Source organism: Scyliorhinus canicula, chromosome 13 (genome assembly GCF_902713615.1).
Source record: "Scyliorhinus canicula chromosome 13, sScyCan1.1, whole genome shotgun sequence".
Taxonomy (NCBI): Eukaryota; Metazoa; Chordata; class Chondrichthyes; order Carcharhiniformes; family Scyliorhinidae; genus Scyliorhinus; species Scyliorhinus canicula.
Window position 1 is genome coordinate 109486256 of NC_052158.1, and position 17971 is coordinate 109504226.

At 49.2% G+C, this 17971-nt stretch overlaps 1 protein-coding gene across 2 annotated transcripts in view; it reads left to right on the top strand.

The window, feature by feature from the left end:
• Positions 1-13006, top strand: part of pde6d (phosphodiesterase 6D, cGMP-specific, rod, delta) — a 70836-nt gene extending 57830 nt beyond the window's left edge. For both annotated transcript variants that reach the window (XM_038815833.1, XM_038815834.1), the window contains exons 4-5: positions 3739-3844; positions 12014-13006. In XM_038815833.1, coding sequence (XP_038671761.1) covers positions 3739-3844; positions 12014-12095 — 188 coding nt within the window. In that variant the 3' untranslated portion in view covers positions 12096-13006. The remainder of the gene's footprint in view (positions 1-3738; positions 3845-12013) is intronic.
• The last annotated feature ends 4965 nt before the right edge of the window (positions 13007-17971 follow it).

A 17971-nucleotide genomic window follows, 5' to 3' on the forward strand; every position in this document is an offset into this window, starting at 1 on the left:
CTTCAAAAGGTGGAGGCAGGACGGGGGGACACTGACAGTCAGGGACCTATACACGGACGACAGGATCGCAACACTGGACGAACTGACAGAGAAATTTCAGCTAGCTGGGGGGAACGAGCTACGGTACCTGCAGCTCAAAAACTTCCTACGAAAGGAGACAAGGACGTACCCACAACCGCCACGACAGACACTACTGGAAGACCTACTGGACGCAAGTATCCTAGAGAAAGGGAACTGTAGTGACATGTATGACCGGCTGGTAGATAGGGACGACACCGTACTGGACGCAACAAGGAGGAAATGGGAGGACGACCTGGGGATGGAGATCGGGTGGGGACTCTGGAGCGAAGCACTGCATAGGGTCAACTCCACCTCCACGTGCGCAAGGCTCAGCCTGACGCAACTAAAAGTGGTACATAGAGCCCACTTAACAAGAACCCGTATGAGTAGGTTCTTCCCGGAGGTGGAAGACAGATGTGAACGGTGCCAAAGAGGCCCGGCCAACCACGCCCACATGTTCTGGTCCTGCCCCAGACTCGTGGAGTACTGGACAGCCTTCTTCGAGGTAATGTCCAAAGTGGTGGGAGTGAGGGTGGAGCCATGCCCGATAGTGGCGGTCTTCGGGGTTTCAGAACAGCCAGATCTATTCCTGGGGAGGAGGGCGGATGCCCTTGCCTTTGCCTCCCTGATCGCCCGCCGTAGAATCCTGTTTGGCTGGCGGTCAGCAGCACCGCCCAGAGCTGCGGACTGGCTGTCCGACCTCTCGGAATCTCTCCAAATGGAGAAAATCAAATTTGCCATCCGAGGGTCGGACGACGGCTTCCACAGAACGTGGGAGCCATTCATGCGACTGTTCCGGGACCTATTTGTGGCCAATGTACAAGAGGAAGAATAGTCGGGGGAAGGTAGCGGGAGGGGGGGGGGGGGCTACAGGTTCGTTACGGGGGTTCGATGGCTAGCTAAGGCCCAAAACCAAGCTAAATAAACATGTTGAGGGGGGGAGGGGGGGGGGGGGGGGCGCAGTTACTACTACGAAGATGCTTACCTGTAAATATGTGTGTTAATTTTTGCGTGTTTGTTTTTGTTTGTTTTTTTTTTCTCTCTCCTAACAATTTGTAATTTGTTCAATATAAAATACGAAAACTGAATAAAAACATTTATAAAAAAAAAAAAAAAAAGAAATGACCAAGATAATGGCTGTGGAACTTGAAAAACAGTTCACAAAACACATGGAAGCAATGAAGAAGGAGATGGGGGCGGTATTGAAAGTGCTGGTGGAGGAGGTGATTGCCCCGGTGAGGGTGGCGGTATCGAGCGCAGCTGCGGAGGTGCGGGAGCAAGGTGAGACACTGAAGGAAGTGCAAGAGGCATTATCGCAGTACAGTGATCAACTCACCTCGATGGGGAAGGCGGGTGGCGTTGCGGAGGGTGATAGAGACCAACAAGAGTCTACGAGCCAAAATGGAAGACCTGGAAAACAGATCCAGGGAGAGAATCTGAGGATTTTGGGTCTGCCCGAAGGGGTGGAAGGCCCGAGGCCGACAGAGTATTTTGCCACGATGTTGGCAAAGCTATTGGAGGGGGACAAACCCTCCCGATATGAACTGGATTGGGCTCATCGGTCGTGGAGGCTTATACCAAAGGCAAGTGAGCCACCAAGAGTTGTAACTGTGTTTCCGTAGGTATAGTGTGAAGGAGAAAGTCCTGTGCTGGGCAAAGCAGAAGCGAGGGGTATATCATAGAATTTACAGTGCAGAAGGAGGCCATTCGGCCCATCGAGTCTGCACCGGCTCTTGGAAAGAGCACCCTACCCAGTGTCGACACCTCCACCCTATCCCCATAACCCAATAACCCCACCCAACACTAAGGGCAATTTTGGACACTAAGGGCAATTTATCATGGCCAATCCACCTAACCTGCTCATCTTTGGACTATGGGAGGAAACCGGAGCACCCGGAGGAAACCCACGCACACACGGGGAGGATGTGCAGACTCCGCACAGACAGTGACCCAAGCCGGAATCGAACCTGGGACCCTGGAGCTGTGAAGCAGTTGTGCTATCCACAATGCTACCGTGGGCTGGAGCTGGTATACGCATATACCAGGGCTTTACGGTGGAGCTGGCAGGAGGCGGGCTGCCTTCAGCCGGGTGAAGAAGGCAATGTATATCAGCAAGGTGCAGTGCGGCATTGTATATCCAGCTAAGTTGAGGGTGACCTACAAATCCAAGAATTTTTATTTTGGGGCGGCGGAGGAGTTTGCGAAGGCAGAAGGACTGTGGCAGAATTGAGAAATGGTCGGGTACCGATGTAGCCTCATGTAACTATTTGTTCACTGCGTGTTGGTGTACGTACTAAATGTGTTGATGCTGTATATATTTGGACGAGGGAAGAGATGGGACTTTCATTTGCAATGATGGTTCTTTGGGGCTTGGGTGTGTATGCGGGAGTTGTGTGCTAAAGGGGATTTCTTGGTTTACCTGAGACTGGGTAAGGGGGAAGGAGACCCGGGTGGGAGCCTCCACCTGGCCGGTTTAAGCCGGCCAGTGAACGGGAGTGAGGTGGGGGGGAGGGGCTTCGGCCATCGGATCCTGGTAGAATAGGTTTCGGTGAGTCTAGCAGGGTGAAAAGTTGGGGGAAGGAACCGAGGTTGAGGGGAGAAGTTTACAAGAGGAAGTGGAGGGGAGGAGTCTGGGGGGGAGTGGGGGGTGTCTACAATTCATGGGTGTCATTCACGGTACTCTTTTGGGGATTAGATGGTATTGAATATTACAGGGTGGGGGTGGTGGACTATATATGTCAATGGTGACCACAGGCGATTCCTTTTTCTTTTTTCCTTTTTCTTTCCACCTTGGAAGGGTTTGTTTTATTTGATGCTTATTTTGTCAGGTGGGCCTTTGTTTGGGAGGATGGGATCGTTGTTGTTGATAAGGGGATTGACGTTGTATTCGTTACCGTTTACTGTTTGTGGGTGGGGTGTGAATTCTGAAGAAAATGTGAAAATGGAGAATAAAAATATTTTGAAAAAAGATTAAGCATTGGGCACCATATATCCTTTATGAATAGTGCTGCAATAACAATGAATGAAGTTGAAAGCGATACAGGCGTATTAAACTTGCTATTTAACATTTTTGGTCATTGCATAGCAGCTATAAGTAGACCCTTGTAGCTCAAAAGGTCCTGTACATGTTGGAGTATGCCATTGCTAAAACGGTACAATGTTGGTCAAACTGCATTTTGAATACCCTTGTCAGATTTGCTAATCAAACTCAAGGGTGATATTCCAACCCTCAAAATTGTACAGATTAAAACACATAAAAAGAGGAGCAAGCCATGCATGCAGATTAGCTTGCTGAAAGAGAAAAGTACATAACACAGTTAGATTAGTAAAATAAACTAGAGGTCAGCTTTACTGCCAATATTCACCTGTTGACTCATTTGTGTAGTTAGAGACTGGTTAAGACCACAATTACGAATTTGCACTACACCAATTGAACACTTGATTCTTTGAAGCAGTAGGCGATCTTCCATTCGGTAAGCATAGACACTGGAAAGTTATCCATCCAAAATTTCATGGTGAGGCCACAAAAGCATCAGGAACTGTGCTTCAGATCCTGTATTATCATGTAAAAGGCCAGAAGATACCCAGTAAAATTTAACAATTGTAAATATTTAATGAGAGATGGTAATTGTTATATTTAATCGTTATGAAAACTTATTTCCATATATTTTTTTCTAGAATGGTTTTTTGAATTTGGCTTTGTCATCCCTAACTCCACAAACACTTGGCAATCACTAATAGAAGCAGCACCAGAATCACAGATGATGCCAGCTAATGTGTTAACGTAAGTGACCAGTGATGCAATGTATTATATTAGTGTGTTTCTGCATTTGTATTCTTAAAAAGGGGCCGGTTTAGCTCAATTGGCTGGACATCTGGTTCGTGATGCAGAGTGAGGCTAAGAGTGTGGGTTCAGTTTCCGTTACCGGCTGAGGTTATTCATGAAGATCCACCTCTCAACCTTGCTCCTCACCTGAGGTTTGGTGATCCTCAGGTTAAATCACCACCAGTCAGCTCTCCCCTCAAAGGGGAAAGCAGCCTATGGTCATCTGGGACTATGGCAACTTTACTTACTTTTTAGTATAAAAAAGGTTACGTTGATAATAAAAAATTAAGTAGACTACCTATGATGGAACATGTACTGCAACCTGCAGTTGGCTGACTTTCATCTCATTTTCTTTTCCTTTTTAATTATTTTTTTCTAAGTTCCTGATTTCTTTACCAAATTCTTGATACTCTATCCTTCTGCTTACTACATCTAAGTAATCCCGAAATGAACAAAGGGCTGTTGCCTTTCTAAAAGCATGTAGTACAAATCTATTGCATGATTTAAATGTTCTTGTGCTGTTTTTGAACCTATGACAGTCTTGCACTGTACTTTGGCTGCTGTTTTTGAATGATGCTGCATAAAAGGAGACTCTTTTCCCCTTGTGCCAGTGTAGCTCTTTGAAAGGGCTATTCAAATGGTCCCATTCCCTGCAAAACCTTTCACTTCCAATTATTTACCTAATTCTCTTCCTTTTTTAAATTTGATTCAATTCCATCTGTGCCAGATTATCTTTCTAGTTAATTAAAATAGACCCTCTCTCGATTGAGTCTGTTTACATCTGGCTTAATCTTGTCTTTTTCCTGAAGTCCTTGAAACAACTTTAACTATTTGTATTTATATAGCACGTTTACTGTAATTAAATATCGCAAGGCACTTCACAGGAACATTATAAACCAAAATTTGATCTCGAGTCACCTATATGATATATATAATATAATCTTTATTAGTGTCAAAGTAGGCTTACATTAACACTGCAATGAAGTTACTATGAAAATCCTCTAGTCGCCATACTCCAACACCTGTTCGGGTACACTGAGGGAGAATTCAGAATGTCCAATTCAGCTAACAAGCACGTCCTTAGGGACTTGTGGGAGGAAACCGGAGCGCACGGAGGAAACCCATGCAGGCATGGGAGCACCGTGCAGGCAATATTATGACAAATGGCCAAAATCCTGCTAACTGAGCTGGGTTTTAAGAAGCATCTTAAAGGAGAAAAGAGAGGCAGAGAGGATGAGGGAGGGAATTCCAAAGCTTGAGGGCGAGACAATTGAAGGCATCGTCACCCATTGTGAAGTAATTAAAATCAGGGATGCTTAAGTTGGCAGAATTAGTTGAATAGATACCCAAGGATTGTGGGGTTTGAGGAAATTACAGAGAGGGGGAGGAGTGAGGCCATGGTGAGATTTGAAAATGAGGATGAGAATTTTTAAATTGAGCCATTACTCGACTGGGTGCTGATGTAGGTCAGTGAGTTGGAAGGATGAACGTGGGCTGCAACGGTTTAGATGACCAAAAATTTAATGATGATACAAATGAGGGATTTCTTGATACAAATGATGATACAAATAAGGATGATAAACCGGTGGTCTTGGCGAAGGTATGGATATACGGTCAGAAATTCATTTTGGGGTCAAACATTACAGCGAGGTTGCGAACATAATATTGTAATCAGTTGTAGTTATATACACTCCTGTGTGTGCATGGAGTATTAATGACTAGTGAAAATATCAACATTGTGTTTTTTTTTTACTTGATTCATCTTTGTCCCATCTATGTTTCTGATTTGAAGGTAGGTACATATTTGACACTAAGCCATTTTGTTTCGAAGAATGTTGAGGAGTAATCCAAAAGCATGTATTTTGTTGTGAAAATTTATGTAAAGCGAGAGTTGTCATCTTATTCTGTGCTCTTTGCATTAATCTGCAAGGCAACATTAGAGAATCGGTCACGCTTCTTAACATAGAGGAATTCACCTTCCCTGCCTGCTTTATCTAAATAAAATAATAAAACCAAAGATATGGCAAATTGCCCTCCCATATACATGAGGAAAGCTTGTACCTGAACAAGTAAATGGGAAAGAGCGTTTCTTATATAGTATCCTCGTGTTACATCTTTGCCTCAAGTGTGTATTTTCTCGTACTTGTTCAGAAGAAGTCTCACCTTTTCTCTTACTTTCGGGTTACTGCCTAATAATTGGACATATAAAATAAAAACAGAAAATGCTGGATACACTCAGCGGGTTTGGCAACATTTGTGAAGAGAGAAACTGAGAAACACCACCTCATTTTTGGATTGGGGAGAATGGCATTTAATCAGGCATGAGGGTGAGAGGAGGGGATCCCACCACCTTCATGCCTCCACCAGATTAAGTCTGGTGTGGGAAGACCTGTAGATGGTCTTTCAGACATACCAATTGAGGCCCTTAATTGGGATATTAATGCCTGCTTTATCGTCATGTCAACCCGGGGACTACAGCAGCAACAGGTCATGGATGTTAGCCCATTATTCATGTGTCCACTGCAGCTACTAGGCCACAGAGGGAAGGTGGGGGGTGGAGGCGTATAGGGATGACCCTGAGACCCTCTGGGGGGTGGTACCACAAGGGCCTACCTCGTCGCCAGGTGATCCTGCAAGACATGATGCATGGTCGGATCGCAGTGGAGGGTTGGTGTGGAGGTGCTGGGGTGGAGATGGTGGAGGATTGGTGTGGCGATGCTGGGGTGTGGAGATGGTGGGGTGCTGGGGTGGAGATGGTGGAGGGTTGGTGTGGCGATGCTGGGGTGTGGAGGTGGTGGGATGCTGGGGTGGGGATGGTGGAGGGGGTTGTGGGGGTGCTGAGGGTGGAGGGGGAGTGTGGAGGTGGCGGGGTGCTGGGGTGGAGATGCTGGGATGGGATGTGGGGGTGCTGGGATGGGGTGGTGGTGTGGGGGTGCTGGGATGGGGGGTGGGGGTACTGTGTCATGGAGGTGACGGGGTGGTGTGTGGGGGTGCTGGGGTGTGGAGGGGGGTGGGGATGGTGGAGGGGGTGTGGGGGTACTGGGGTGGTGGAGGTGCTGGGATAGGGGTGGTGGAGGGGGATATGGGGGAGTTGCGATGGAGGTGGTGGAGGGGGGTGGCAATGCTGGGGTGTGGAGATGGTGGGGTGTGGAGGTGGCGGGTCGCTGGGGCGTGGAGGTGGCGGGATGCTGGGGTGTGGAGGTGGCGGGGTGCTGGGGTGTGGAGGTGGCGGGGTGCTGGGGTGTGGAGGTGGCGGGGTTCTGGGGTGGAGGTGGTGGGGGTGGAGGTGGTGGGGTTCTGGGGTGGAGGTGCCGGGGTGGAGGTGACGGGCTGCTGGGATGTGGAGGTGGCGGGGTGCTGGGGTGTGGAGGTGGCGGGGTGCTGGGGTGTGGAGGTGGCAGGGTGCTGGGGTGTGGAGGTGGCGGGGTGTGGAGGTGGCAGGGTGCTGGGGTGTGGAGGTGGCGGGGTGTGGAGGTGGCAGGGTGCTGGGGTGTGGAGGTGGCGCGGGGTGGAGGTGCTGGTGGGTGGAGGTGGTGAGGGTGGTGGGGTGGAGGTGGCGGGGTGCTGGGGTGGAGGTGGTGGGGTGGAGGTGGCGGGGTGCTGGGGTGGAGGTGGCGGGGTGCTGGGGTGGAGGTGGCGGGGTGCTGGGGTGGAGGTGGCGGGGTGCTGGGGTGGAGGTGGCGGGGTGCTGGGGTGGAGGTGGCGGGGTGCTGGGGTACTCTATTCCTGAAGCTGCAGAAACAACACGACAACACACCTTCTCCTCTCATTCGTTGGCTCAGTATCTTCACTTCCAGGCAGTTCCGTCAAGGAGGTGGAGAACTCTGCTACGATCATGGTGTTACTCTTGTAGTAAATTGTTATATTGAGTATTTTTTTGTTCTCTTTGACCTTCAATTGTCTCAAGCAAAAATTCTTTGTACTTCTATGTTAATTATTTTTTACTCTCTCTCTCTCCCTCTCTCTCTGGCCATGATCATATTACGGTTCTTTTAAAGTTAGTTTCTCTGTAGTCTTGATCAAAAAATGTTTTTTTATTCTGTATGCCATATTAACCCTTTCAAAAAGGTGCTCGGGTGGGGTGCTTTGGACATGATCTAACAGAAAGACTTCTAAGTATGGAAGCGAGCGGGAATTGCCGGTATTTCCCGTCTGCTGATCCGACAAGGCTGTTACAGCTACCTAATATTCATTAGGGAACATAATGAAGCCTCACGGGCTTTACGCTGGAACTGACTGTCCCGAACTGACTTGTCTGGACTGTGTTCAGCAGCTCCCCACTAACGAGGAGGGAGTAGCTCTTAAACCAATCCCGTAGAGCAAACCCCAGACAGCACGCAGCCATGCCACCAGGCAGACCAGCCCCACGTTTCGGTGACATCAACCTGGCCCAACTGTTGGATGCGATGGAGTCCAAACGGTATACCCTGTTCCTCTGAGGGGGTAACGGGTTAGCCATAGGGCAGCCAGTGTCGCATGGGAGGCAATGGCAGCGACCATCAGCGCATGGTGTTATCAGGAGGACCGCCACCCTGTGCCATAAGAAGCTCAGCGACCTCCACCGGACCGCACAGGTGAGTTGACATCGGCCCCCTGGCATCAGTCCTGCCTGCCAATCCTGCTCCCCCCAACCCAGACGGTCCTGTGGTTGGCACCGCACCGCCTCTCTCTTTCCCCACCCCTCCTAACACAATGCCGCGCCTATGCTCCAACACACCCTGCGCACCCCACCCATGCCCAGCGGCGGTGCCCATGTCTGAACCAGAGGTGAGGATTCACCAGCCCCCCACCCAGATGGCCCGTCACACGTGTTGTTCATGCCAGATATATTGATTCTTCCTGACCATATGTCCATTCTCCCGCAGGATCTTCATCTGATGGTGACGTTCCACCCGGGATGCACCCCCCCCCCCCCCCCCCCCCCCGCTTCCCAAGAGAGTGCCTTAGAGGAGAGCACTGAAGATGCCACCATTGAGGCATTACAGCTGTCAGACCCAACCTCCACCAGTGCAGCGACACACTCCTCAGTGGGCAGAAGTAGTGGATAGACCTCTGGGCACAATCTATCTAGTGAGCACCACACAGTTGCTGATGCACATTAGGTGGAGGCAGGAACATCCAGGGAAGACAGCAGTCGGAGGTCTGCTGGACCCCAGGACCCAGTGGGATCCCAGTCAGCTGCTGAGCCTCTGGGCCAGGTTATACTAGAGCTGATGCAGACTCTAGGGTGTGGCCGTGAGATTCAGAGGGGAACGTCAGCGACACTTGTGGGTTCAAAGCCGATTGGAGGAGCCCCAAAGGCTACGGGTGCAGGAAATTGCGCAGGCAATGTGTGGCAGCAAGGTCAAGACTGCTAGGGTGGCGACTGCAATGGAGAGTCTGGAGCATGAGTGGTGGTGTCCAAAGTGTGGCTCAGTCAGTGACAGCCATAGTTGAGGTTTGGTCCCAGTCACTGCGGGATGTGTCCCAGGTGCAGGTCGGCCTTGCCGAGGCGCTGCGGAGCATGTCCTATTCTCAGGTAGGCTTTACAGAGGCGCTCCAGATCATGTCCCAGTCACTGAGGACAATGCCCCAGGTGCAGATGGACATTGGCGAGGCATTGCAGAGCGAGGCCCGGTTGCTGAAGGGCATCGCTGAGGACATCGACACCATGGTGCAGACAATTGTCAGCCGCCAGGGCTGGCAGAGCCAGATGATGCAGGGGCTCTGGAATTCAATCCATATGCCCCTCTGTCCCATGGTTACCCCCAGGACCTGACAGGCACCCATTAGGAGGAGGGAGTTCTGGACGCCAACCCCAGAGCCTCCCTACAGGGGGAGGGGGGAGGGCGAAGGTGGTCAACAGCTCTCCTGACAACGGTGCGCCTTGAGGCCAGCGTGCAGAACAGGGTGGCACGGTGAGGCATGTGGCACTGGCAAATCGGCTGCGGCCCTCCAGCAGACACCCGCGAGGGGAATCGAAGACCACAGGCCCCCTTCTCCCCCAAGGCTACCACAAGCAGGTGATGCCTTAAGCGCGCTGTTAGCAGACGGATAGTAGTCAGACTATGGCGTAGATTAAGGGCCACCAGAATGGAGCTCACAGCTGGTTATCATCGCCCTCCTGCCTTGTATATTGACTCGCTGACAGTGCCGACATAGGTAGACCGGGTGGGGGACGTATGGGGGAACGCCGGACCTTAACTGACGCTGCTTGTCCTCCATCTTCCAGTTGCTCCCGAGTTCCCTCCTGGGCTCGTCCTCCAGCCCCTCTTCGTCTGGCTCCACCTCTGACGAGGCCGCATGTTCCTCCACCTCTGGCACATCGCCCCACTGCTGTGACAGGTTGTGGAGGGCACAGCAGATCACCACAAAGAAGGCGACCCTCCAGGGGATGTATTAAAGTGCACCTCCAGAGCGGTGGAGGCATCGGAACCACATTTTAAGCAATGTGATACACTGCTCAATTACAGCCGGGGTGGGCACATGGGCTACCTTATAGCAGATCTCCGCATCGGTCGTTGGCCTCTGCACTGGTGTCATTAGCCCGGGCATCTTGGGCTTGGTCCAGGACAAAGTTTATATAGTCAGCTGCCCGGGCAAACAGGGCATCCGTAACCTCATGGGTGCACTTGTGGGCTGTAGCTTGTGAGTCCCCGTTCGAGCCCTAGAATTAATCCGAGGCATAAACGTTCAGGGCACCGGTGACCTTGACGGCCACTGGGAGCAGGTATCCCGCTCCTCCACTTGGTGCCAAGTCCACAAGGACATGGTACAGGTGCCACATCATCCCCTTGTTGAGGCAAAGATTCTTGCGGCACATGCTGTCTGACGTCTCGTCAAATGACCAGCGACACCTGTACATCTTGGGCGGTCGCTGGCATCTGGATGACTACCACCGCCATCAGGAGGGCAGCTCCTGCAGGGTCGACAATATCCATACTGTGATATCAGTAAGGAATTGTCTTTCTTTATATATACTTACCCCTGCCATCTTTTCTTTTCCTTTCTCCTCTTTGCTTCCCCCTTCCACTCCCCCCACATCTACATCTGTCACAGTTTACCCTCTGATGTTAGTTTCTCTGTAGTTTGGCCTTTCACATCTTTTGTTCTCTCTGGGGATTGCCATTAACGCTCTCCTCGTGGTTTCTGTGGCTATTAGCACCCCATTTCCCTGGGTTTCTGTAGCATGACTCATCTTTCATTCTCACTCCACAGTATAAATATTTGTCATTTTCTCTCTCTTTAGCTTTGCCAAAAGGTCACCTGGACTCAACACATCTTTTCTCTTCCTACAGATGCTGCCAGACCTGTTGAGATTTTCCAGCATTTTACCTTTGGTCCCCAGAGCATTAGGCTGGCCCTCTGAGTTATTGGTCCAGTGTCATTACCACTATGCCATTATCCCCATTACTTTATTTTTTTATTTAGTCTCTTTCAGAATAATAAATTCTACAATGTCATGCAGGCTCCTTGTTTTTATATCAGGAGTGCATAGATTCATTGTTGTCAATTGGTAAAGAAAAAAAATCTGCAGATAAGGTCAAAGACAATTCTGTTATCTTTAACTACAAGCTTAATAGAGGACTGAATCACCATCCTCTCACTCTATAGTACTGTTCGCTAATGCTACATCACTGTGCTACCTAATATTCTGCTTAGAAGTTTCAAGATGGGCAACACGGTGGCACAGTGGTTAACACAGCTGCTTCACAGTGCTGAGGCTCCAGGTTCGATCCCGGCTCTGGGTCACTGTCCATGTAGAGCTTGCACATTCTCCCCGTGTTTGCGTGGGTTTCACCCCCACAACCCAAAAGATGTGCAGGGTAGGTGGATTGGCCACGCAAAATTGCCCCTTAATTGGAAAAAATGAATTGAGTACTCTAAATTTGTAAAAAAACAGCTTCAAAATGTTTGGGAAAGAACACATCAAGAGAAACAATATATATTCTTTTAATAAATTACACACGCAATAGATTCTTAAGCATGTGAAAAGAAGAAAGGAACAGTATATATTGTATGTATAGAAAAACCCTCCACCATTAGATAGAGCTGTTTGCTTTCATCCAATTAATTAGAGATTTTTGACATGTAACTTCTAACCGTTGTAATTCCAATTGTTTTAATTTTTTTTTCTTTAACCAACAGTGGGAATGTAGTCATAGAAACCAAATTCTATGACGATGATCTCCTTGTAAGTACTTCCAAAGTCAGACTTTTCTACGTCTGAAGTGAATTAGCTACCGTTTAGTACGAAATGTCTTGCTGATGGCAGATGGATGAGACACTTTTCAGCGTCATGTGACCAATGGACCAGCTGTACCTGGATGGCAACTGGCAAATTAGGTTCTTCAGAATTGATTTAGAAGATTTGAAATGAGCAAGACTCTCAGTACAAAAGAACAAGACTTTTGTATAAGAAATATGGGCAGTGATACTTAATCCTGTACTTTCTTGAGACCAATGTTGTACATTATTTTAAATGCTATTTGTTTTGCTTTGAATCTCTATACACTTCTTTCCTTCCATAAATTGTACCGTATATTGTTGCACTTCAAGTTACTTTAGAATTTTGTCCATGTTAATTCTTTAGTTCCTTTTTATTCATTGCTGTAATTTGTGGCACATTCCTCAGTTGTAACAAAGTGTAAAATACTCCTTATATGTTATATATGATTATAATCCATAATGAAGTAAATGATAGGGCTGAGCAACAGTGCAGTCTCAGTGAAATAAAAGCTGTTGCTTCTGTATTTTAAAGTCAAATGTAGTTCATTTGTACTGTACATAATGGTGCAGTATCATTTTATAGCATGTTTTGTTTACAATTTAAGGTTCAGTATTAAATGGGTTAGCTTAAAATAATGATTAAGTGGAGAATCACAATCTCTGAATCATAACTAAAGGATTAGCAGCTCAAATTTTGCTGTACCATCAGAGATGCAATACAAAATATGTACAATATGTTAGTGAAGAGTGGTAAAGGTTATTCATCCAGTGGCAAATTGATTGCTGCCAGCCACTGCATCTCTTAAGTAAGCTACCCATTTATAATATTTTTCCAGCAATTTTGCCTGCATAAGCAGTACAGGTTTCAACTGGGTAGATGAAACAAATATTAAAACAAATTTTTTGCAGAAATATTACTCTCACCATGAAATCATTTGTTGGATTGCAGTTGTATTTGTCAGCAAATTTTGCCTTAATCTCTGTTTCTTCACTTGTAATTCTCACACTCCTTTGTAGTCTGGCTGGCTGTGGTTTCCCCTTTGAGAAATACCCAGCCTTTGCCCAGCAACACAGGATATTAACAATTAACTCCTTCAAAGTTCTGTGTAAATTTTAATGCAGTATATATATATTTTAATTAAAGTGCCCAATTCTCTTTTTTTTTCAATTATAGCATTATCTCAAACCACCTACTCTGCACATCTTTTGGGTTGTGGGAGTGAGACCCACGCAGACAACGGGAGAATGTGCAAACTCCACACAGACAGTGACCCAGGGCCGGCATCGAACTCGGTTGCTCAACGCCGTGAGGCAGCAGTGCTAACTACTGCGCCACCGTGCCGCCTCTTAATGCAGTATATTTTTATTATTATTATGACCCAGATAAACTTCTGGCATACCTCCACCCCCCCCCCCCCCCCCCCCCCCCCAACCCCACACATACTTCAGAATATGGTTTGACACTTTTAATCGGTGTGTTCTCTCTAAAACTTATGGTTTTGACAGTACATAAAATGTAGGTGCTACTTTGCTAGCATTGGGTTATCTCTGAACGAACTATGTTGCATAGATTGCCCTGCCGACAGATAGTAAATTAAAGATGTGCAAGAACTCTGCAGCTTACTATCTCTATCCACACCAATTATCTAGCTAGAAAAATCACTTCCTCACCACAACTACATTGTAATTTCAGAAAATATACCAACTATCTGGTTCCTATATTTGCTGCTTGGGTGGTTGGGGCACACAAAAGTGTCCTGTTGCAACAGAGTATTGACATTTTTCTCTGTGGGGTCCCCTGTCAACCTACTGTTGATGTTTTCAGGACGGTGAACAATCCTAAGAAGGCCCTGCTTTCCACATACTTTCGCTCAAAAACCGTGAAGTAAAAAGGGAGGCTAGTCAATGCGATGGTAGTGGCCTTAACATGGACTGAGTGGGTAAGCAATAAATATGTCCCAAATTTTGCAGTCAGCAGTAAACAAATGGTGCTAGCCATTCATTACCGTTGACCAAAGTCTTTCTGTGAGCTTTTGCACACTCGTGATGCCCTCCAAAGGGGTCTGGGACCTGTGTGAACAGGACAAGCAGTTGTGTGTTTCCTTAATATATCAGATTGAAGAATCCTTACAGAGGCATGTAGACTCTGTTATATATGTTAGAACAATTAATTCAATGCCAAGTCAGGCACAGCAAACTAAATGGATTAAGAGAAAGGAGATAAAATATGTTTTAATAAATCTACATGATTACATTTTTTAAATCATCAACAATATTTAAAATATAAAGGAATAATACTACACTTATAAAAGTTAATTTTCAGTGCCAGAAAGGTTGTTTGGCAGTAATTAACTTAACAAGCTGTTAAAAATTCACACTCATTTGAATGGACCAGCCCTACCTTTAGTGGGTATCTATTTAAAAAAAAAATTTAGCGTACCCAATTTTTTTTTTCCAATTAAGGGCCAATTTTTTCCAATTAAGGTGGCCAATCCACCTACCCTGCATATCTTTGGGTTGTGGAGGTGATGGAACCATAAATTCACCAGACACGTGTTTCCGATGTGAATCTAGGCTTTAATCGACTTACTTCAGAGCCAGCCTGTTACCTGTCGATGAACTCAGGCTGACTCTGGACAAGGGTATTTATACAGCTGCACTAGGGGGAGGAGTCGTGGGCGGAGCCAAGGGTGGAGCCTAGTACAAGTTCCTGAGTGCTCCCAGCACTACTCCCCCTAGTGGTAGGAGAGCGCTACTGCGCTTACAAAGACACTGTGATTGAACATATATACATCTATATTACATTCACCCCCTGCAAAAAAATCAAGTCCGGCGGGGTGGTGGTCTAGTCTATAAAGTCAGTCTGTCTGGTGGTCGAATTGTCCGCTGTGATCTGCGGAGCACCGGGGTTGCAGCGTCTTGCGGTGGCTGGATGGGTGTAGTGTGCTGGTGTACGATGGCGAACTACAGGGAGGGTAGTATCCGAGCTTCATACTCTCCTGGTTCGACTGGGGGCTGGCCGGCGCGGAACTGGTGGAGCGAGCTCGGGAGCGCAAGGGGACGGCAGCATGGGGTGTAGGGTGAGAGGTTCTTCTGTGGGGGTAGAGGGGGCGCTGGATCCGGCGGGTGCCAGATCCCAGAGGGATACTGTGTCCTGACGGCCATCAGGGAACTCAACGCATGTGTACTGGGGGTTGGAGTGGAGCAGGCGCACCTTCTCAACAAGGGGGTCGGTTTTGTGCGCCCTGACGTGTTTCCTCAGAAGTACGGGGCCCGGCGTCCTCAGCCATGCCGGAAGTGAGACCCCCGTGGTAGTGCCCCTGGAAAAAAATGAAGAGCCTCTCGTGAGGGGTTTGGTTGGTCGCTGTGTACAAAAGGCTCCTAATAACGTGGAGCGCGTCTGGGAGGACTTCCTGCCACTGGGAGACTTGGAGCTTTCTAGACCGGAGGGTCAGTAGGACGGTCTTCCAGACCGTCGCGTTCTCCCTTTCCAGCTGCCCGTTCCCCCTGGGGTTGTAGCTGGTAGTCCTGCTCGAGGCAATGCCCTTGTCGAGCAGGTACTGACGCAGCTCGTCGCTCATGAAGGACGAACCCCCGTCGCTGTGTACGTAGCTGGGGAAACCAAACAGAGTGAAGATGCTATGCAGGGCCCTAATGACTGTGTGGGAGGTCATGTCGGGGCACGGGATAGCGAATGGGAAACGGGAGAACTCGTCTACGATGTTTAAGAAGTAAACGTTCTTGTTAGTTGAAGGGAGAGGCCCTTTGAAACCAATCACGAGGCGTTCAAAGGGCCTAGAAGCCTTGACCAGGTGGGCCCTGTCTGGTCTATAGAAGTGCGGTTTGCACTCCGCACAGATCGGGCAGTCCCTGGTGACCGCTTTTACCTCCTCGTTGGAGAAAGGCAGGTTTCGGGTCCTGATGTAGTGGACGAGCTGGGTGACCCCTGGGTGGCAGAGGTCATTGTGGATGACTTTTAATCGGTCGATCTGCGCGCTGGCGCATGTCCCGCGGGTTAGTGCATCCGGAGGCTCGTTGAGCTTCCTGGGTCGATATTTGATATCGTAATTGTAGGTGGAGAGTTCGATCCTCCACCTCAGAATTTTGTCATTTTTAATTTTGCCCCTTTGCGAGTTGTCGAACATGAAGGCAACCGATCTTTGGTCGGTGATGAGGGTGAACCTCCTACCTGCGAGGTAGTGCCTCCAGTGACGGATAGCCTCCACAATGGCTTGTGCTTCTTTCTCGACTGAAGAGTGTCGGAGTTCTGAAGCGGAGAGGGTACGGGAGAAAATTGCAACTGGTCTCCCTGCCTGATTTAACGTGGCTGCAAGAGCTACCTCTGAGGCGTCGCTCTCTACCTGAAATGGGGTGGATTCATCCTCCGCCCGCATGGCCGCTTTGGCGATGTCCTCCTTGATGCCGTCGAAGGCCTGACGTGCCTCGGCTGACGGGAAATCGTGTGGTCCTAACGAGTGGGCGGGCTTTGTCCGCATATTGAGGGACCCACTGGGCGTAGTAGGAAAAAAATCCCAAGCACCGTTTGAGGGCCTTGGGACAATGAGGGGGAGGGAGTTCTAAGAGCATACGGTCTAAGCATACTGTCCGGATCGGGGCCCAGGACTCCGTTTTCCACGACATAGCCGAGGATGGCTAGTCTGGATGTGCGGAAAACGCATTACTCCTTGTTGTACGTGAGATTCAGTTTCTGTGCCGTCTGGAGAAAACGGTGGAGGTTGGCGTCGTGGTCCTGCTGGTCATAGCCGCAGATGGTGACATTGTCCAAGTACGGAAACGTGGGCCGCAGCCCGTACTGGTCCACCATTCGGTCCATTGCTCGTTGGAACACCGAGACCCCATTAGTGACGCCGAAAGGGACCCTGAGGAAATGGAAGAGGCGGCCATCGGCCCCGAATGCCGTGTAGTGGCGGTCCTCCGGGCGGATTGGGAGTTGGTGGTATGCAGACTTTAGGTCCACCGTGGAAAGGAGCCGGTACTGGCCGATCTGATCTACCATGTCTGCAATCCTGGGGAGGGGATACACGTCGAGGAGCGTAAATCTATTTATGGTCTGACTGTAGTCAACCACCATACGGAATTCTTCCCCGGTCTTAACGACCACCGCCTGAGCTCTCCAGGGACTATTACTGGCCTCTATAACCCCCTCACTGAGTAGCCTTCGGACCTCTGCTCTGACAAATACCCTATCCTGCAGGCTATACCGCCTGCTACAAGTGGCTACGGGTTTACAGTCCTTAGTGGGATTGGCAAAGAGAGGAGGGGGAGGATTTCGCAGCGTAGCGAGGCTGCAGATCGTGAGTGGGGGCAGGGGCCCTCCGAAGCTGAGGGTGAGGCTCTTGAGGTGGCATTGGAAGTCTAGGCCTAATAAGAGTGGCGCGCAGAGTTCGGGCAAAACATAGAGTTTGAATTTCGAGTATCTAGCGCCCCGGATTGTGAGTGTCGCGGTGGTGCGCCCCTGGATCTGGACCGAGTGGGAGCCTGAAGCGAGCGAGATAGTTTGCTGCGCGGGGAAAACAGGGAGCGAACAGCGTCTTACCAGGTCTGGATGTATGAAGCTCTCCATGCTCCCGGAGTCGAAGAGGCATGGCGTTTTGTACCCGTTGATATGGACTTCTGCCATCGAGTTTCGTAGATTCTTTGGTTGTGATTGGTCCAGGGTGACCGCTTTGAGTTGCGGGTAGTCGGCGGCTCAGAATTGTCCGAGCGCGGAGATGCCGATCGGACCCATGGATCGCACGTGGCGGGCGGCGAGGAAGATGGCGTCCAAGATGGCGGCCCCCCTGAGTCGCACGTGGCCGGCCGCGTGGTGGAGGTTTTCCAAGATGGCGGCCCCCATGGATCGCACATGGCTGGAGG